Consider the following 23,567-nt stretch of genomic DNA (forward strand, 5'->3'; position numbering starts at 1 on the left):
AAATGAAGCACTTTTCGGGGAAAATTCAGTATGACTTCTAAACTTCAGTTTTTGCTTTATTTCAAGCACCTATCGACCTACCTTCTAAAAAACAAATAAATAAACATGAGCTAAAATGCCTAAGGGGCGCCAAAATCCTTTTTTGCACACAGGCACCATCAGCCTTAGGGGGGCCCTGAGTATTTGTTTTGATAAATACAAATAACAATTCTGAAAAGTATTTAAACACCAAGTATGGTACTCTGTAGTCTATTTACTCTGTAAATACAAAAAAGTATTTAAATTTTGAAATATGTACTGCCGATCAGCCTTCAAGTTAAAATATGAGGTCCATTCAACAAATTGTCAATTCCAAAGAATACATATCTACCACAAGAACCGACAGGGACGGATTATCTATGAACTAAATTTTTTTGCGCATGTGCGAGATCGGCCATGCCTCCATAGCAAATAATTTTGGTGACTTTTGTATTGTACAGGATCGGCGTTTGTTATTTGTTTGGCTTGGCTTGGCGTTTTTTGTATCAGTTTGTAGCTCGTAATATTTTGTATAGACTTACTTTCTAGGTTTTAAGTTTAGTTTTTATTTTATTTGTGTATAGTGTATTAGTTTATTAGTGTAGTATTTATTCGTGTGTACATAGCTAAGTGGTTTATTTACTGTTGGAATGGCTGTGAAACGACGAGGGGTTTCATGTATATTTCGTGGCTGCCAGACAAGGACAGGGGATGGTTTAAGCCTATTTTCAATCCAAAAAAATCAGGAAAGGTATGTAGCAATTTTGTTATACCTTATTCTTTATCGATAGAGAAGTTTTTTATGTATACATAATGGTAATAATACTGCAGTATAGCGACACGAGTTTTGTTGGAATTATAATATGATTCTCATATTATGAGTGAGTACAAAGACACACAGAATAATTTTTTTCTAATTCCACTTTAAATTTACCGTACCTTTCATCAAAACTATTACCCAAGAAAGTTATCATTATTATCACAAGAGAGTGAGTATATTGTATACTATATATACAGCGTGAGTCACCACTAACGGGACGGAAGATTGCAGCGAAATGGTAAAAGATTTCAAAAAAATTTAAATTGAATAGCTTGTAAGTTGATAAAAGCTACATTCTAAAATTATTTTGAAATATACAGGGTGTCCCAATAAATGGCGGCGTATCAAAGTTATATTTTTTCTTATAGAACACCCTGTATTTTATTGCATTTTTTAATTGTCCGCAAAAAATAAGGTATAGTTTCATAAGGCTTCCCTATACCTATGTACAGAGTGTTCTGAGTTATGTTGACTTTTCTTAAAATGTAAAGTTTTAAAAGAAGGCTTATTCTCAAGTTATTTAAGAAATTATAAAAACCTTACTTTTACATCTAAATAGTTGGATATTGGCTGAATGTATTCCATGATTAATTATTACACATTTGTCTACAGGGTGTTCAAAATTTACAGTTTCATTATTGGTGTATTCAATGTGTCATATGATGCTTATTTTAAATGGGACACCATGTATATTAATAAATAATTATACTAAACAAATTTACCTCTTTCGAATGGTATATGGATGTCCTATACCTAGGTGTCATAGTTTTTGCGTAATTTACAATTATTTAAATTCTTAATCTGTAAATCGATTTTAAAACAAAAGATATAGTTAATTAATGTCATTGTATGACATTGTCAGTTTATAACAGTACGGTCTGGTAATTATCAAAACTATAAACATCTGTGTATGATATTCAAATTTTTTTTACTTAAAAATGGCTTTGGCTGAGCCAATTACATTCAAATTTAATTGTTCCTAAAAATGAATAATCACGCTATCTATGAAAGAGTAGACATGCTACTTTGCATTGGGGAATATTTTTAAAATTGTCTCTTGGCTTCTAATGTATGCGCTTAAAAGTAGTATCCTGATAGAAGACACCCAAAAAGGACGTTTTTGAGAGATTTCTCAATAGATTCCGTGCTACTGGTAATGTTGCATAGGTACGAAAAGTTAAATAAAAATAAACCATTTATTTTTGATGACGTCAACGAACTTGATGTCCTGCTTTCTGTTACGGAAAACCCAAATACTAGTATGTGAAAAATTTCGAGTCAATTGGAAATCAGTCAAACGAGTGTATGTAGAATACATAAGAAAAACCACTATCATCCGTATAAAACTCAACTACACCAGCATTAGACAGAACGGGAATGTTTAACTTTTCGTTTATAGACTTTAGAATTTGGAGAAGATCCTGATTTTTTTTTAAGAATGTATTGTGTACAGGCGAATCTACCTACTTTTCATAATAATCTTCTATTTAATAGACATAGCTTTCATTTTATTATGATACAGTAAACAAACATTTTACTGTTGATCGCCAACATCGATGAAGTGTTAATGTTTGGGGCAGTATTCTGAGCGAATACGTTATCGACCCATATTTTTTTGACGAAAATCTGAATGGAGCAACTTTTTTAAATTTCTTAAAACAAGTTTTTTGGATCCATATCCATCTTATAGCCTTCCACTTAGCGTGCCAACAAACACGTGGCTCCAATTGGACGATAGAGTTCCAGCTTATTTTTGACGTGATGTTAAGAACAACCTCAACATAAAATTTAGAAATAAATGGATAGATAGATTCGGTCCATACCTATATTTGGCCACCTAGGTCACCAGGATTGACCAAGATGAATTTTTTTAAATGGGGTTATATTAAAAATATTGTAAATGTTACACTTCCTACCCTACTACTTCAGATGATATTTTTATGCAATTAAGAATTTCGAACGCTTTTGCGTCTATAACACCAGCTATGTTAAATAATGTAAACAAATCATTTAAAATCTCTTGTTGTATAAACATTTTGAACATGTATTAGATAACTGATAATTTTTTACTTATAGTAAGTTGTGGTTAATTTTGTATTATTTATGTATTTGTTTTAATAAGATTCTGTATGTTTCGTTATGTATTTAGTTATTTTCAATAATGAAAAAATTTATTTTACAAATCAGCAAATAAAAATATACCTACATATTTATTTACAACTACACTCTATAACAGCTATGCCAAGATGATGGGTTTAAAAATCGAGAGTGGCTATAAATATTTTTAAAATCGATGTACCGTTTAAGAATATTGTAAATTACGCAAAAACTATGACTCCTAGTTATAGAAAATCTATATACAATTCGAAAGAAAAACCTGTGTTTAGTATAATCATTGATTAATATACATGGTGTTCTAATAAAATAACCAACATTGAATAATCCAATAATGAAACTGTACATTTTGAACACCCTGTAAATAAATGTGTAATAATCAATCATGGTATGCATTAATTATAAGATAATTACCAGACCGTATTGTCATAAAATGACAATGTCACACAATGACATTAATTAACTTCATCTTTTGTTTTAAAATCGATTTACAGATTAAGAATTTAAATAATTGTAAATTACGCAAGAACTATGAGACCTAGGTATAGGACATCCATATACCATTCGAAAGAGGTAAATTTGTTAAGTATAATGATTTATTAATATACATGGTGTTCCATTTAAAATAAGCATCATATGACACATTGAATACTTCAATAATGAAACTGTAAATTTTGAACACCCTGTAGATAAATATGTAATAATTAATCATGGATTACATTCAACCAATATCCAACAATTTATATGTAAAAGTAATATTTTTATAATTTCTTAAATAACTTGAGAATAAGCCTTCTTTTAAAACTTTACATTTTAAGAAAAGTCAACATAACTCAGAACACTCTGTACATAGGTATAGGGAAGCCTTATGAAACTATACCTTATTTTTGGGGACAATTAAAAAATACAATAAAATACAGGGTATTCCATAAGAAAAAATATAACTTTGATACGCCACCATTTATTGGGACACCCTGTATATTTCAAAATAATTTTAAAATGTAGCTTTTATCAACTTACAAACTATTAATTTAAAATTGTTTTCAAATCTTTTACCATTTCGCTGTAATCTTCCGTCCCGTTAGTGGTGACTCACCCTGTATATATATATATATATATATATATATATATATATATATATTATTGTGTTTTCAATTTTATCAATCAAAGGCAAAATAAAAATTAAATTAAATTTTTTTTAAATAACGCGGGCACATAAATTTGATACACCCTGTATATTGATCTGTAAATATTTATTAGAATTTAGTTTGGATGTAAGTGGATTTCTTTTTTAATGAGTTTTCCGATGAACCATTAAAGACTTTTGTGAATAATTAAAGTGAAAAGGACGATGTATTTAGGTTTAAAATGGAAAAAGATTGTTTACTACGGAAACTATAGAATCCACAGCTAGATGTAATTATCATTTTCGAGAAAAGTGGTTTTAATAGAAAGTTTGGAATTTTAATATCTGTTTCAACACGAGTAAATGTTGTATAGTTCCCCGAAAGTAATTAGGATGGTCGGAATAATTTTGAAAAAGACTGTTTGTTTGTCGAATGGAAAAGATTGTTTATGATTCTTGGCAAGTTGGAAGGGGAAAAGTGGTTTGAATGATTGAGAGAGTTTGAAAAAGAAGTCATTATGTTTTTGGCATCGCTGAAGAGCAGTTCGACGTTTTCGTGGATAGATAGTTAGCAAGTACCAGTGGCTGTTTGATAGTGGAGAATAGTGTTGAAAAGTGGAACGATAGACAGATCAAATTGAGACGAAATACCTCTTTGATTCTGTATTATTGTGAGAAGGAGAGCAGAGAATTTTTGGAGTGTTGTTTGAATCGAGTACGTGTCAAAAGAGGCCCGGCTTGTTGGAGAATTAGTGCTGGTATGCTGATAGTTTTGAAGCTGGAGAACGGAGAGGGCTTTGATGAGTAGCCTTTAACATAGTCAACGAGAGAGAGCTGTTTTGGGTCACGAGAAGACATCAGAGTGAGTGAAGAAAAAGGTCAGTCAACTTATGTGAAAGATATTTTTATGTTCGGAAACTAAAATTTTGAGCAAAAAGCATATAAATTAAAATTCCAATATTTCTAAAAGTATAGCTAATCTTGCGAATACATAAATTTGTTTTGTTTAGTTTGTTTTACCAAAGTCATCGGGAACAAACCGATAAATTGTTTTTTTTAACTATAATAAATTTAAGTGGTAAAAATTTCATTCGGACATCTGTGTCCACAGGTTTTAGATTTGATAGATTTTAGAGTATTGATTTTGATAAATAAAAGGCAATTCTGTATGTTTATTTTAATATTTTGCTTTATTTTTTTCCCTATTTTACCCCGATTAGGATCAACTAAGAGATACTGAACCCACGAGAGAAGATAAGTGTAACGTAAGATTATTTAGACATTTTTTTAAGATTATAAAAAGGCACCCTGAGATTTTTTTATTGTTTTTTATGTATGATTTGCGACAATTAAATAATTAATCAGATAAATAGTAATTAATATAAAATTAATAAGAAGCAGATCATAACAACATGGCGAGCCAACGTAGGACATTAAAGTATCTCTGGTTGTGAATTTGAAGGGAATAGGAAACGGAAAAACAGGTGAAGGAGAATTTATTTGCCCGTCGGAAAAAGTTTGATATATTTAAAATTTTTGAAATATTTGTTTGACTTAATTTTTTTATCTAGGTACAATTTACATATTTATTTTATTTTTGATTGATTTGAATTTTGAAATATTTAAAAATTTGTGGGATAAATTGATTATATTTGGGGAGAGAAAAATTTTCGTCTCGACAGCATACAAGGTATTTTCGAATTTCATATTAGGCGGGGATAAATTTTAAATACATGTCGATAACAACCAGAAACAAAAAACAAGAAGAACATATAGAACAAGAAGACATTTTTGAAACAACAATCATGGCATCAGAACAACAGGAATAATCAGGAATAGATAAAGTAATACAACTGATGGAACTCCAGTTGCAAAAATGGGATGAAATATTAAATAAAAGGGATAAAAATCAGGAAGAAACATCAAAGAAGATGGATAAAATGCAAGAAAATCAGGAAGAAACAAAACGAGCGATGAAGGAAACAACAAAAAATGGATAACAATCAACAGGAAACAAAACAAGCAAAAGAAAAAGAACAGGACATTCTGGAAATGGACAAGGAACATGAGAAACGGAAAAAGGATAATTTTGACAAAAAACAAACGGTGGAAATGAATTTGGCAATGAAGCAAGGACAGAGAAGAAAGAGGAGAAAGCAACAGAAGATAAATAAAAACAATGAAGCCTGGGATTCCTCGAAAAAAGAGATGAGCCCAGAAGAAGAAAAAGAAGAAAAAAGAGTGACAAAGGAAATTGACGATTGGAATTTCTCGAAAAAAGAGATGAGCCCAGAAGAAGAAAAAGAAGAAAGAAGATTGACAAAAGAAAATGAAGATTGGGATTCCTCGAAAAAAGAGATGAGCCCAGAAGAAGAAAAAGAAGAAAGAAGATTGATAAAAGAAAATGAAGATTGGGATTCCTCGAAAAAAGAGATGAGCCCAGAAGAAGAAAAAGAAGAAAGAAGATGGATAAAAGAAAATGAAGATTGGGATTCCTCGAAAAAAGAGATGAGCCCAGAAGAAGAAAAAGAAGAAAGAAGATTGTCAAAAGAAAATGAAGATTTTGATTCCTCGAAAAAAGAGATGAGCCCAGAAGAAGAAAAAGAAGAAAGAAGATTGACAAAAGAAAATGAAGCTTGGGATTCCTCAAAAGAAGAGATGAGCCCAGAAAAAGAAAAGGAAGAAAAAAGATTGATACAGGAAAATGAAGCTTGGAATTCCTCAAAAGATGAGATGAGCCCAGAAGAAGAAGAGATCAGAATAGAAAAAGAAGGCGAAAGAGATACCTTTGAAACTGTGTTATTTGAAGAAGAAGTAAACAGGGGAGAAGCCAGAATTGAAAAAAGTGGTATTTGCACAGCAGTCGCGCTGAGATATTATTTTATTTACGAAAATGTAGGCGGAGGAGAACCTGAACTTCGTTTTGTGCAACATCCCTTAATCGAACTAGAAGTTGATATTCCAAAAGAGGACAAAGAGGAAGAACTAACTCCAGAAACCGTGGACTATGAAGACGATGTAGAATATTTGAGAAGTTTAGACCCTAAAGAATGGAAGTCACAAGATCATTACAAAGTCCTAGGTATCCCAAATATAAGATACAAAGCAACAGACGACATTATCAAAACTGCCTACAGGAAGAAAGTCTTAAAGCAACATCCGGACAAACGTAAAGCGCTAGGGGAAGAAATCAAAACAGATGATGACTATTTTACCTGTATAACAATGGTTTATAAAACTCTAGGAAATATAAGTAGGAGAAGAGCGTATGATTCGGTTGATCCACAATTCGACAATGATCTACCTTGTACTAGTGATAAAAAAAAAGACTTTTATAAAACGTTTACGTATTATTTTGACTTAAACTCCCGATGGTCTGAAAAAACACGGGTGCCCAAATTAGGAACTGAAAATTCGACAAAGGAAGAGGTGGAACATTTTTATTCGTTTTGGCATGATTTTAAATCATGGAGGTAATATTCCTATGAAGACGAAGAGGATAAAGATAAATGTCAAGATCGTGATGAGAGAAGGTATGTGGATAAGTTAAACCAAGCTGAGAGATTAAGAAAGAAAAAAGAAGAAATAAAATTGATATGTGGAGAAGAAAAGGAGAAGGAACTGCGTGTAATATTGAGGGAATGTGAAAATTTAATAAATGAAGAAAACAGAGTAACCAAAAAGTATGAAAATTCATTTGAGACTAAAGACTTAGGAAATTTTCGATCGAAAACTTACCATATCCCATCTAAGTACAGACACTGGGAAAAAGAAAACAATTGTTTTTCAGGTGGGACTCAATATTTTGACACAATAGAAAAGCGTTGTTGTCGAGAGAAAATCATATTTTTTGTTGCACTTATTAATACTGATTTTATCTCAAAACAAGGCGGGGATGTTATTGTGTTTTCAATTTTATCAATCAAAGGCAAAATAAAAATTAAATTAAATTTTTTTTAAATAACGCGGGCACATAAATTTGATACACCCTGTATATTGATCTGTAAATATTTATTAGAATTTAGTTTGGATGTAAGTGGATTTCTTTTTTAATGAGTTTTCCGATGAACCATTAAAGACTTTTGTGAATAATTAAAGTGAAAAGGACGATGTATTTAGGTTTAAAATGGAAAAAGATTGTTTACTACGGAAACTATAGAATCCACAGCTAGATGTAATTATCATTTTCGAGAAAAGTGGTTTTAATAGAAAGTTTGGAATTTTAATATCTGTTTCAACACGAGTAAATGTTGTATAGTTCCCCGAAAGTAATTAGGATGGTCGGAATAATTTTGAAAAAGACTGTTTGTTTGTCGAATGGAAAAGATTGTTTATGATTCTTGGCAAATTGGAAGGGGAAAAGTGGTTTGAATGATTGAGAGAGTTTGAAAAAGAAGTCATTATGTTTTTGGCATCGCTGAAGAGCAGTTCGACGTTTTCGTGGATAGATAGTTAGCAAGTACCAGTGGCTGTTTGATAGTGGAGAATAGTGTTGAAAAGTGGAACGAGAGACAGATCAAATTGAGACGAAATACCTCTTTGATTCTGTATTATTGTGAGAAGGAGAGCAGAGAATTTTTGGAGTTTTGTTTGAATCGAGCACGTGTCAAAAGAGGCCCGGCTTGTTGGAGAATTGGTGCTGGTATGCTGATAGTTTTGAAGCTGGAGAACGGAGAGAGCTTTGATGAGTAGCCTTTAACATAGTCAACGAGGGAGATCTGTTTTGGGTCACGAGAAGACATCAGAGTGAGTGAAGAAAAAGGTCAGTCAACTTATGTGAAAGATATTTTTATGTTCGGAAACTAAAATTTTGAGTAAAAAGCATATAAATTAAAATTCCAATATTTCTAAAAGTATTGCTAATCTTGCGAATACATAAATTTGTTTTGTTTAGTTTGTTTTACCAAAGTCATCGGGAACAAACCAATAAATTGTTTTTTTTAACTATAATAAATTTAAGTGGTAAAAATTTCATTCGGACATCTGTGTCCACAGGTTTTAGATTTGATAGATTTTAGAGTATTGATTTTGATAAATAAAAGGCAATTCTGTATGTTTATTTTAATATTTTGCTTTATTTTTTCCCCTATTTTACCCCGATTAGGATCAACTAAGAGATACTGAACCCACGAGAGAAGATAAGTGTAACGTAAGATTATTTAGACATTTTTTTAAGATTATAAAAAGGCACCCTGAGATTTTTTTATGTATGATTTGCGACAATTAAATAATTAATCAGATAAATAATAATTAATATAAAATTAATAAGAAGCAGATCATAACAATATATATATATTTTAAGTTATTACATCTTTATATTTATAGAAATAAAATAGTACAATACTTATTGGTTTTTTATTTATTTACCCCGATATTCGACTTTAAAGATGTACCTACTTTTGGCTGGTTTCCAAGACAATAAAAATTAAAAATATTAACATTCGATTTTAACATTCCTACAGTTTCTTGTTGGTGATGACGGCCATTTGTCACCCAAAAAGAATTTTTCGATTATTTTACGAAATATAATGAATTAGGAAATACCTCGACAAACAAGTAATTGGTCCTAGGTTTTCACCCAAAGTAATCGAAAGTAGAACTGGAAGTCGATATTTGAACTCTTCGTGTAACTTTGCGTCGATTGATATACGATTTTACTTATTTTGAGGCATCTTTATTTACATTCATATCATATTTTGAGTGACTTTAAAACAGTACTTACGATTGTAACTCTAAAACCGAAGTCCGATGTCAAATTTCTCATCTTTAATACCATCCATGGGTTATTAGCTTTCATTCGACACCTCATTTGTTATTCTATCTGTATTAGTAACTGAGGAGTTGTATTCGCGGTCGGACGGACAGACAGTCATGAAACCAGAAGTATATATTTGTTCTCGTCTTGCGAATTCGCGTCGAATAATATATGACTTGTGCTATTGCGGTTACTTTAAAAGAGTACTTCCGGTCGCATTTCTAAAACCGGAAGTCCTAGGTCAAATTTCTCACCTTTAGTACCATACTTGGATTATGAGCTTTCATTCGACACCTCATTTGTGATTCTACCTGGTACAGTGACGGAGTAGTTACATTTGCGGACGGAGGGACAGACAGCCTAGGTCAAATTTCTCACCTTAAGTACCATCCATGGATTATAAGCTTTCATTTAACACCTCATTTGTCATTCTATCTGGTATAGTGACGGAAGGAGTTATATTCACGGTCGGACGGACAGACAGCCTATTAAGTCACACCAAGTCGTTCAAATTTTCACCTACTTGTTCACATTTTTTGAAAATTGGTGAAAACAACAAATTATATTTTGTATCGTTGTATCAATATAAGCCAAAAAAGAATAATTAGTGAATGTCACGCCATTATATAATATTTTATTATTGGTCTTTCAATGCTAAAATCAGGATAAAAAGGTATTTTATCCATGGTTTTAATCAATATAATTCTAACATTTTTTGTTCGATTGTTCACATTTTTTCAAAATTGGTGAAAACAACAAATTATATTTTGTATCGTTGTATCCATATAAGCCAAAAAAGAATAATTAGTGAATGTCACACCACTATAATATATTTTATTATTGGTCTTTCAATGCTAAAATCAGGAGAAAAAGGTATTTTATCCATGGTTTTAATCAATATAATTCTCACCATTACTTTGTGTTGTATTTGCAACCTTTTGTAAATCAAAAATAATTCCACCATTTAAGTGGCTATCCTAGTGTAAAAGTACTAAATTCATATACTTTTATTGGGAATTTCTAAAATAAAAACTACTATACCAATTGTTTTAAAAATTTGCATGAGGATTTATTATAAAAAGAAGTACATGTAAAACAATTTTCATTAAAAAATATTGAAAATTAAACGATTTATGCGCCATCTACTGGTACCGTGAAAATAAGAACATGGCCCCACTGCTGCAGTGATTGGGACTAATAGAGATCTTGAAACATAAAATTTCAAAGTGATTATTGAAATATAAGTTATTTCCTATACCATCAACTAGGATTTTTCAAAAATATTAAAATTTGGAAAAATGACAAATTTTTTTTTAAAATTAGCTAAAATATTTTCAGTTTTAAAAACCGAGAAATTGACATTTTTTATCTGATCAAAAAAACCCTAGTTGATGGTTTAGAAAATAACTTATATTTCAATAAAAACTTTGAAATTTTATGTTTCAGGATCTCTATTTAGTCCCAATCACTGCAGCAGTGGAGCTATGTTTTTATTTTCACGGTGCCAGTAGATGGCGAATAAATCGTTTAATTTTCAATATTTTTTTATGAAAATTGTTTCACATGTACTTCTTTTTATAACAAATGCTCATGCAAATTTTCAAAATAATTGGTACGGTACTTTTTATTTTAGAAATTCCCAAAAAAGTATATGAATTTCGTATTTTTACACTAGGATAGCCCCTTAAGAATATCAACAAAAGCCGGCCCTGCATGCAACCTTTTTCTCAGTGCAACTAAACTTTTATTGATACACGCCAGAAATGTGTGAGACTTTTGTTAAGTATGGTATGTTAAACAGTAAATGGTTAAGTTCAATTAGTTACCACTATAAACAGCCCGGATTAACCGATAATAGTATAAAAGGCCCGGTTTCAGGTAAAATTTATTTTAGGCTTTATTATGGGAGTACCGTCTAGTCAGTGTTAATTGCAAAAGACCAACTCTGTCTACCTCGGTGGCTTATCGCTCCGGGTGGTGAGTCTTAACAATGGGCCAGGTCAGATAAATTTAATAATATTTACGACCGCACTAATTGAATTCAAACCATTTACTGTTGAACAAACCATACATGTTAACATGCTAACAACAAAAGAATCGCCTTTCGTGTCGGTTCTTGTGGTAGATATGTAGTCTTTGTCAATACTGATTCAATCGGGTTCATTTATATAGGCAACTCAAATTACACGGCCTGTCAAATTTTCCTGCTCATTATCTGTCTCTCTCTAGGACCTCTCTTTTGTATGTTGGCAGCAATCTCGCTTCACTATTTGAATGGGACGGGGCCATTGCATCCGTATTGACAGTTCGTTGTACATAGGTCTTCTGCATATTCCTGTAATTTGGAATATCCATCTTGTTGGTTTGGTATATCCATCTTCCTTCTGATCTTCGGCCTTCTACCTTTCCTTGGATAATAAGTCTTTCCATGTTTTCTGTGTCTGCTCTCATAACATGTCCAAAAGTATTTTAATTATTTGAGAGGAACTTCGAGCTGGAGAGCAGGAGACTTTAGCTCATTTAAAATTTAGTTATTTGTCCTGTGGTCTGTCCACATAATTCGTAACATTATTCTCCACAAAACATTTCAGTGGCATCTCTCATTATAGTCCTGTCGCCAGGGGGGGTACAACGGCCTCGTTAATTCAGATGGACTTACTCAAGTTTTTTTTATGTATTTTGACCCGTAGAACACGAATTTTTTGGGTAACAGTTGATCCGGATGTCGATAAGATTGTTATAGACCAAGAACTTGAGGAATCAAATAACAGCGATTTTTGGCAAAACAAAACAATATTTTGTATTTTTTGGGCCATTTTAAGTAAAAAATATTTCTACAAGTTTTTTCGTAGGATGCACAGTTTTCGAGATAAACGCGGTTGAACTTTAAAAAAATCGAAAAATTGCAATTTCTGAACCCGAATAACTTTTGATTAAAAAATAAAATAGCAAGTCTGCTTACCGCATTTGAAAGTTTAAGTCAAATTATATCGGTTTTGATTATTTGCATTGGTAAAAATTTATTTTTTTATTGTTTAACAAAGCTATAAACACGTAGGGTTTCCCGTGCTTTTACATGCGTTTTACCGCATGTAACGTAGAAATAGTCTTGATTGCACTAGTACCTATTCTACCTACTCGTTCGATTTTAAATGAGAAATCATAGAAACATCACTCACGCACTAGTTGTTTGTAGCTTTGTTTAACAATAACACAATAAATTTTTAGCAATGCAAATAATCAAAACCGACATAATTTGACTTGAACTTTCAAAGGCGCTAAGCAGAATTGCTATTTTATTTTTTAATCAAAAGTTATTCGGGTTTAAAAATTGCAGTTTTTCGATTTTTTGAAAGTTCAACCGCGTTTATCTCGAAAACTGTGCATCCTACTAAAAAACTTGTAGAAATATTTTTTGCTTAAAATGACCCAAAAAATACAAAATATTGTTTTGTTTTGCCAAAAATCGCTGTTATTTGATTCCTCAAGTTCTTGGTCTATAACAATCTTATCGACATCCGGATCAACTGTTACCCAAAAAATTCGTGTTCTACGGGTCAAAATACATAAAAAAAACTTGGGTAAGTCCATCTGAATTAACGAGGCCGTTGTACCCCCCCTGGCGACAGGACTATTATTTTTTCCACTTGTTTTAGGGTCCAAGATTCACATCCGTATCTCAGTATTGGGAATATTAAGCAGTTGATCAGTTCGTGTTTGAGAGTCCTTCCATGTTTTGGTCATCTTGAGCTCGCAATGTCAATTCTACTCACTATAATAATCTAACAAATATACCTTTCATAAAGGATTTTATGTTTATGATAATAATCTTTGTCTTTGAGATGTTTAACTGCAGACCAAACATTTGACTTTAGTTTTCAACCAGTTGTATGAGATCAATTAACTCTTCTTGACTATTTGCAAGAAGAGCTGTGTCATCTACAAAATGTAGGTTGTTTATTTTATGAACATTTATTGAGATGCCCTTTTCCCATCCTTCAGGTGCTCTTCTCATAATATGTTCCCCATATATATTGAATAATTGTGGAGATAGTATACATCCTTGTGTGATACCCTGTTCTGGATGAAATTCGTTTAAAAGTGTGTCAAGCACTTTAACTGATCCAGTAATGTGTTTGTATAGTTCAGTTATAAGTGAAATTAGGTGTTGTGGCCTAGTTCTTTTAGTATTCCCCATAAATGTCTCCACTTGGCCCTGCCAAACACATTAGGATAATCGATAAAACATTTATAGCGGAATATTGAATTCCCTAGACTTTTCGTTTATCTGTCTTATATCCTACAGGGGTTCTCTAGTGCTTCTACCTTTGGTAAATCCAGTTTGTTCTTGTGGAATTTCTCTTTGAAGGAATGTTTCAGTCTCTCATTGATTAAGTATATGTAGCATTATCTTGCTGGCATAGATTGGCAAAACATAGATTGTTTATTTTCTAGCCATTTAATGAGATAGTGCTTTTCCCCATCCTTCAAGAGCTCTTCACATAATATGCTCCCATGTCAAATAATTGTGAGATACATACACCTGGTTTCCGAAACGTTATTCAAATCTCCAATCATCTAATTGGCTGTTAGATTTGATCAACTGTTAACCAATGACGGGTTTCTGAAATGCCAATTATTGTAAAATTACATGTAAAAAATCGATTATCTGACATAAGATTTAATATCAATACTGTCACAATCGGCTGTCATCCTTCAAAATTTCACACTTCTAAATCCAAACTTGTATCTTTAAATTCTAAAGGTGTATGCTCTCTTATGTACTGTCACTTTTTTTGGAGAAAGAATGGAACTAGACCATTTTAAAAATGAGGCTGGATAATTTCAAAAAGAATAAAACGCATGAAATTTATTTGAGGAGAGTTGGATATAAATAGTTTATTTATGATCTGTAATATATTACACTCGTACTTGTATTTTTTGTCTATGTATTTACTTTTTGTATACAGTGGTGAGCGCGCTAATAACTGGCAAAATAACGCAAAAGATGGAAATCATAATACATTGTGAAACAAAAAGAGATGAAACTAGTGGAAGTGAAATTTTTTATCAAAAACTTTATCGTTATAAACTTATAAATAATTAACATTACATTACATAGTTTCCCACCTTTAGATGTCTGTGACAGAGTATTTTATAAAATTCTACTGTCACATTGACAGTTGTCATACTCCTCCGATACGTCGAAAGGTGGGAAACTATGTAATGTAATGTTAATTTATACGTTTGTTACGATAATTTCCACCTCCACTAGTTTCATCTTTTTTTGTTTCGCAATGTATTATGTTTTCAATCTTTTGTGTTATTTTGCCGGTTAATTATTAGCGCGCTCATCACTATATTATTAATTTATTTAACGGCTGATTTGTTGTCTTCAAAGCTGGCTGCTATAATTTCTCACACATTTTCCCTCTTATTTACATCTCTACAATCATTATGTTCTGTTTTAATAGCTCTGGCCTCTCAAAAATTAGCTCTAGCATTGTTGTTATCTTACATTTTTAAAATAAAAAGAATTTAAATTATAAACTCAAATATAAAAAATGTTTGAGATGACCATGCTCTGCAAGGTAAATAAATATTTTAAATTATTTCTTCCATAAAAAATCTTTTATTGATTAGTATGATTTATGATTTATGTATGACCTTATTTATAATTTCTCGGTATTATTTGTTAATTACAGTAATTGAAAAACTAAAAAAAAACTCGTTAACAGCCCGAATAATCTCAGATTTGCTGACAGTCCATTTTGACCGCAGTTTGATAAGTGAAACTTTTTAATCGGCGTTTCGGAGACTCAAAAACACTTATGATCGGCTGTTAACTGACAATTAATCGTTTGTCAGGTGATCGACTGTTGTTAAAACTAGTTTTATTGACGTTTCTGAAACTCAAAATTCATTTAGGGCCGGTTGTTCGAACGCTAATCAACAATGATCATTATTAAATATTTAATTACTGTCACCAAAACTGTCAATGTCAACTTTGTTTGGGTTGCTGAAAACATAATTAATTACAATTATGAGATTTATTATTAATTATGTTAATAATTATTGTTATATTAATTGATTATAGTCTCAGAATTGTAATTAATTATGTTTTAACAATTGACATTGACAGTAATTAATTATTTGATAATGATCATTGTTGATTAGCGTTCGAACAACTGGCCCTAAATCTATTGTTAATGGTCGATTACATAATTTTTGCAATAATTATCCTTTCGGAAACCAGGCGATAATCTGGTGAAATGTTGTATGTTCTAGATTTATTTTTATACTTATTTAAAACATATTATTTTTTAAAAATCCACTAGGAAGAATTTCCTGTAGCTGGCTGTATACCATTAATTACAAGTAAAATTTAATAAAAAATTTTTGGTCTTGGTAAAAGGTATATTATTTTAAAAAGCCCTATAGGGCTACAAACATCGAACAGAACGTTTTCGCTCTAAAAAGAGCATCATCAGTGTTGCAAGAACATGGTGAGCCAACCAAAAAATACGAAGGTCAAAGCCTTTCAAAAATGGACTAAAAGTCACATCAAAATGCTAACATAGCAAATTCCAAAGGATGGATATAATCCCTAAGGATATGGCCCTAGGATAACATATGACTCCCACACGTTGTAAGTGGGTCAAAGGTAACAAATTAGGTCCTTGCCTGTCAGCTCTTGTAACATAATGACCTAATTTGTTACCTTTGACCCACTTACAACGTGTGGGAGTCATATGTTATCCTAGGGCCATATCCTTAGGGATTATATCCATCCTTTGGAATTTGCTATGTTAGCATTTTGATGTGACTTTTAGTCCATTTTTGAAAGGCTTTGACCTTCGTATTTTTTGGTTGGCTCACCATGTTCTTGCAACACTGATGATGCTCTTTTTAGAGCGAAAACGTTCTGTTCGATGTTTGTAGCCCTATAGGGCTTTTTAAAATAATATACCTTTTACCAAGACCAAAATTTTTTATTAAATTTTACATATTATTTTTTGTAGACTGAGTTTGAGCAAAATCCCAACATAGAGCAGGTTTTATTCACAGGTTGTGACTTCAAAATAATTAAAGCTTTGGTGAAATTCATGTATGATGGTGAAACGTGTGTAAGTGAAGCAAATGCCAGTAATTTTATTGCTATGGCTAAAATGCTTCATATCGATTCATTGCATATACCTCTCAACTATGAATTCTCAGGTAATTATTATCAGTTATTTATCATCCAACAATCAAAGTTGAATATTTTGTTTGAATGTCATGCGACACCCATAGAGATATAATATACTCCATTTAATAATGCAAGGCATGGTAGATGGAAGAAGAAGGTTTAACAGTTCCTCTGCATCCCTTTTCCGGGCTGCTGTCAACAATATTACTATAACCAATTTGATAGCCAACGCTTGATAATCGAGCACGGCACATGAAGAAAATCAAGTTATCAAACATTTTATGAGTACCTACTCATCTTCACTTGGGCTGTTCCGGCTGTTTACGGCTGTTCCTACTTTTTCTGTCTTTACACGGCGAATTACGTGTATGGTTCTTTTCATGAGGATTTTTCAGTGCGTCACAAATTATAGAAAAAAAGGTAAGTCCGTGATAATATACATTTATAACATTTATTCTAACATGACATTTTAGTTAAATCTGACAGTTGTCAAATTTTATTTGCAATTGGGCATGAAAACAAATCAATTTTCTTTATTTCATTTATAAAATGGTATTTTCTTTGATTTGTATAGTCTTATAAATTGTACAGATTATATTCGTAGATATATTATATAATTAGTAAATAAATTTTTTTCTATTATAGCGCCATCTATCGAGAACTAGAATAATCACCGAACTAGAATAATTACCAAAGTAATCACCGCGACGTGCCTTTTTTCTGTCATATACAATTTAATGCGTTAGAAAGAAATCGAAAAACTGTGACGCACTGAAAAATGCTCATGAGAAAAAGCATAGTAAAATTCACACTGGTATGGATATGTAAACATTACTAGAATGCCATTCTAATACTCAATCGAGAAGAGAGCGAAAGTGTGAAAGTGATTTTTTAATAATATATTGTTACTATGGAACGCTTAAAATTTTGAACATCTTTAACAACAAAATACTTGGATCATAGAATATATTATCCTGATGTATTCTCTGCTTGGATCTTTCACAAATAATACACAATAAATAACTTTTTGCTGACAATATTCTATTCAACAAGTGCATTGTAAGACAAAGATAGATTTGGAAAATATTACCACCGACATTGTGTTCATTTTTTTCGAATCCTGAAAAAACCAATAAAAATTTTTGAAACATTTAAACGGTGAATGAAAGACTAAATTATTACCGAGGGCCGAAAGTCCCTTCGAATAAATAAAATTTTTATTTTGAATGAGATATTTGAAATTAAAAATCACACTAAATTTTCTCTTAGTTTTTCACCCCTGTAACTTATTAAAATAAACATTATAAAAGTTCTCAGTGACTTTAGGCCCTCGCTAATAACGTAATCTTTAATTCTGCGTTTAAATTTTTCAAAAATACCTATTAGTTTTCTCAGGATTCGAAAAAAAAAACGAATCCCCATTTGAATAGCATTGCAGCCGAAAATACGTACCCATCCTCTTAAAATGGAGTAGTCCAGATAGAAAAAGACCAATTACATATTTGGTCCAATCTCACACATAGATTTTAAAATTCTCTTGAAAAAGAAATGTATTTTGCTTTAAGTAAGATGACATGACATATCTGCTGGCTGGTTTCAAAAATCGTGGATGGTGCTTAATTACAACAAAAAATGCAAATGTTCTGGTATTATGATATTGTAAGAGAGAGCATGAACTCTTAAAACTGACTGCAGATTTATTATTTCTACATAAAGGTGCCAAAAACACATAATTAATAAAATGTGGGTTTTGTCATATTCCACATAACCTGTTCACTTTATGTGAATATATTTATCCACAAGCTACATATTTTCTAGGACCTGAATCTATTTCGACCTTCATTTATCTGTTTACCGAGTGAAACATTTTTTTATTAAACTTCATAGATAGACAAATACGACTTGCATGGGTTGCCTATCACAATATAGTCATAGCTATCGTAAAGAGGGGCATAGGGATTGAAATCAACATTTCAAGCACATTTTTTTGAAGTGTGGTAGAATTATTTTATTTTTAAATTAAATAAGCATATTCATTACAATTCAAAGAATATTAAAAAAAATGTAGCAAAAATATTGAAAAATAAGCTAACGGTGGCAAATTTTTAAAGATGCCTCAAAAAACAATGGACTTTGCAATGGACATCAGAACTCATCATTGGATCATGTGAAACAAAAAATTCAAAACGATTTTATTAGCTTATTATTATGATTTTCTCGAGGTAAAGCTCGATATATTTTTCCTTAATTTTTTTTAATATTCTTGTGCTGAATATGATTATTTAAGAGGATGGGTACGTATTTTTGGCTGCAATGCTATTCAAATGGGACCGAAAGTCCCTGAGAACTTCTATAATGTTTATTTTAATAAGTTACAGGGGTGAAAAACTAAGAGAAAATTTAGTGTGATTTTTAATTTCAAATATCCGATTCAAAATAAACTTTTTATTTATTCTAAGGGACTTTTGGCCCTCGGTAATAATTTAGTCTTTCATTCTGCGTTTAAATTTTTCAAAAGTATTTGTTGGTTTTTTCAGGATTCGAAAAAAATGAACACAATGTCCGTGGTAATATTTTCCAAATCTATCTTTGTCTTACAACGCACTCAGCCGAATAGAATATTGTCAGCATATTGTCAGACACTGACAATCAGTGACAATTTTAAATGTTTGACATGGCATCGGGAATATTTTGAGTTGTTGATTAAATACTATTGATATAGTGTATTTATGTAAGACGTGGAAGATCCAAGCAGAGAATACATCAGGATAATATATTCTGTGATCCAAGTATTTTGTTGTTAAAGATGTTCAAAATTGTAAGCGTTCCATAGTAACAATATATTATTAAAAAATCACTTTAACACTTTTCCTCTTTTCTCGATTGAGTATTAGTTTTTGTTGTACAAATAAATTATTACAATCACTGAATACATAGTTAGTGAAAAAATTATCACATTTATTAACTGAATTAATAATTTGCAATTATACAAATAACAGTTATCCAAGAACATTCAAAAGCCATTCTCTTGAAGGGGGGGGGGATGGTTTGAAATGTTTAATTTTTTTTATTATTTCAAATAAAAGTGCATACTTTCCAGAAAACTCTCTGAAAATTTCAGATTGATCGGAGTAAAATTACTCGAGATACAGAGTGTTGAATATCTCTACCTTCGACCCGCTTTGCCGCGGCTTTGCGCCAGCACGCTTGAGCTTAGTGAGAAACGTTAAACAATTGTTCACCTTTTCTTTTGTAGATTATTCCGCAATTCAAAAAACATATTCCAATGTTCATGACTTTACGATTTTTTGTTCAACAATCTGTTGGTTTTCACACAATTTTTTTCAAAAATTTCGTATTTCTGACTTCTGAGTGATACCAAAAATTCAAAAATCATTAGAATTTTAAAAAAGTCGACGTTGTTACCTTGTAAAACTCATAAGCTAATTAAATCTTTTTGAATTTTTTGTTTCGTATGATCCAGTGATGAGTTCTGATGTCCACCGCAAAATCCATTTTTTTTTAGCTGCCTGCCAAAATTTGTCACCAATGGCGTATTTTTCAATATTTTGGATTTAATTTTTTCTTAAATATTCTTTGAATTGTACTTAATATGTTTATTTAATTTAAAAATAAAATAATGCTACCGTAGCTTCGAAAAAAATTCACAAAAATGTGTTTGATATGTTGATTTCAAACCATACCCTCCCCTTAAGTTGATCAAGATATTTTCAAGTAGAATGACATTCTAGTAATGTTTACATATCCACATCAGTGTGAATTTTACTACACGTAATTTGCCGTGTAAAGACAGAAAAAGTAGGGATAGGCGTAAAATATTTGCGAATTATGTACCCATGGCCTTAATTTAAAAATAAAATAATTCTACCATACTTTCAAAAAAAATTCACAAAAATGTCCAATCCACCAGGTATTGGAGGACATACAAAGACTGAAAGTGCAAGATAGAGACAGAAAATACCGTACCGGGATATATGAAGGAAAATAATAGAGGACGCTTTCTAAACCACTTATGGTTTGATATCATATAAAGTGTTATTTTATTTGAATTTTGTATTACTTTTAGTATTATCTGTCTTTATGGATATTGATATTTTTTTGTATTTCAGATATCTTTACATAATTCTTATTCCTCATAAAAGTTACCGTAAACAATCTTGTTTCCAGATTCCTTAATAGATGTACCGAAACCTATCTTCATAACTGCCAAACCCCACCTTTCCCTTTAAACCTGCCAGTTCTACAGTCAATATTTTGATATCGACCAACTCCACTATCAGTAATCCAAGTCTATTGTCGAAAGTAAACCGCAGAATGTATCTAGATGCAGAACACCAGGCTTGCATGAAAGAAGCCATAGCTAGTAAACTAGCGCTGGCAAATTTGAAGAAAGATATAATATGGTATAACTAGACCCAAACCCAGACATCCAAAGTGAAAGTTATCCTCCAACACCAAATTGTTCTATATGATCCACATAATGTTCAGAAAAAAGTCACACCATTTTGAGCGTCGGGTTTGGAGGGGTGAGAGGGGAGAAATCGGTAAATTCGTAGGTTTTTACGTTTTTCGTCAATATTTCTAAAACTATACGGTTTAGCTTAAACAACCTTATATACAAAATGTTCTACATTAAATTTTCAATAAAAAAGGTACTATGCATAATCCTTCTAAAATGAACGGTTCAAAAGTTATGGAGGTAGTATAGTATAATTGGTCCAAAAAAAGGCCTAACCCAGACATCCAAAGTAAAAGTTTTCCTTCAACACCAAATTGTTCTATATGGTCCACATATTGTTCAGTAAAAAGTTACACCATTTTGAGCGTCCTGTTTGGGGGGGGGGGGGGGGGGAGACGGGGGAAAAGTCGGTAAATTAGTAGTTTTTTTTAAGTTTTTCGTCAATATTTCTAAAACTATGCTTTAGCAAAAACAATGTTTTATACAAAAATGTTCTACGTGAAATTTAACACAAAACAGATCCATATATAATTGTTATAAAATCAACGGTTTCAGAGTTACGGAGGGCAAAAGGTGGAGGTTTTCGATACTTTTTATATTCTTTGGGCAATTTATAGAAATTTTCTTTAACAGGATTGTGTTTTGTAAATAAAATTGGCTATTTCAGTGGCTGATGATATGCTAGTGATAAGCCCTTGAAGAAACGTCAACCTCACCACCCAAAATCATCATCAATTGCCCAGATAATATAAAAAGTATCGAAAACCTCCACTTTTCACCTTCTGTAACTCTGGAACCGTTGACTTTATAACAATTATGTATAGGACCTTTTTTGTTTTAAATTTTATGTAGAACATTTTGGTATAGACTCTATAGACCATTGTTTACGCTAAAGCATAAGTTTAGAAATATTGACGAAAAACGTAAAAAAAACTACTAATTTACCGACTTCTCCCCTATCTCCCCCCCCCCCCCAAACCGGACGCTCAAAATGGTGTAACTTTATACTGAATAATATGTGGACCATATAGAACAATTTGGTGTTGGAGGAAAACTTTTACTTTAGATGTCTGGGTTAGGCCTTTTTTGGACCAATTATACTATACTACCTCCGTAACTTTGGAACCGTTCATTTTAGAAGGATTATGCATCGGACCTTTTTTTATTGCAAATTTAATGTAGAACATTTTTGTATAGAAGGTTGTTTATGCTAAACCGCATAGTTTTAGAAATATTGACGAAAAACCTAAAAAAAACTACGAATTTACCGATTTCTCCCCCCTCTCCCCCCAAACCCGACGCTCAAAATGGCGTGACTTTTTTCTGAACATTATGTGGACCATATAGAACAATTTGGTGTTGGTAGATAACTTTCACTTTGGATGTCTGGGTTATGCCATTATTTGGATCAATTATATCATACTATAAGTTCAGCTCCTCAACCTCCTATTTTCATTATTGAAGATTTTTATACAGAGACAACAGTGGAGAATTTCATACCTGCAGATAGGAAAAACTTCGTTTTGGACATTGATGAATTAAATCAAAAATAGCAGAAAGCTCAAGCGTTACAAACTTTTGGGTTTCCTTTTTTAAATATTGGAACAATTGCTCATTTTTTCCATTTCAGGCATTTATTCTTTTATCCAAATATGTTAAGGGTTAATTGTTCCGATATTTAAAAAAGGAAACCCAAAAGTTTGTGAAAACGATGATAAATAAACGATTGATGGTGCATACAGAAATAAAAATAGGGGAATATCAAAATTGTTTTAGAAGAGGAAGATCTACTGTAGATGCCATACACATAGTGACTCATACTATCAAGAAATTCTGTGAATATGATATGTGGCTGCATATCCTTTTTATTTATTTTAAGAAAGCATTTGACACCATCAAGAGACCAGAAGTAGTAAACGATATGAGGAAAATAGATGTACCTGAAAATATAATGAGCCTCATGGAAATGACGACGACAGAATCAAAAGCATCAGTATTAACGCAGGAAGGAACAACAGAAGAATTTGACTACAATGCAGGTGTAAGACAAGGAGATGGGCTGTC

At 31.6% G+C, this 23,567-nt stretch overlaps 1 protein-coding gene across 2 annotated transcripts in view; it reads left to right on the plus strand.

Moving 5' to 3' along the window:
• Nucleotides 1–23,567, plus strand: part of LOC126879039 (uncharacterized) — a 72,243-nt gene that overhangs the window by 3,229 nt on the left and 45,447 nt on the right. For both annotated transcript variants that reach the window (XM_050641930.1, XM_050641929.1), the window contains exon 3: nt 16,857–17,052. In XM_050641930.1, the coding sequence (XP_050497887.1) occupies nt 16,857–17,052 (196 nt within the window). The remainder of the gene's footprint in view (nt 1–16,856; nt 17,053–23,567) is intronic.

Source organism: Diabrotica virgifera, chromosome 1 (assembly GCF_917563875.1).
Source record: "Diabrotica virgifera virgifera chromosome 1, PGI_DIABVI_V3a".
NCBI lineage: Eukaryota > Metazoa > Arthropoda > Insecta > Coleoptera > Chrysomelidae > Diabrotica > Diabrotica virgifera.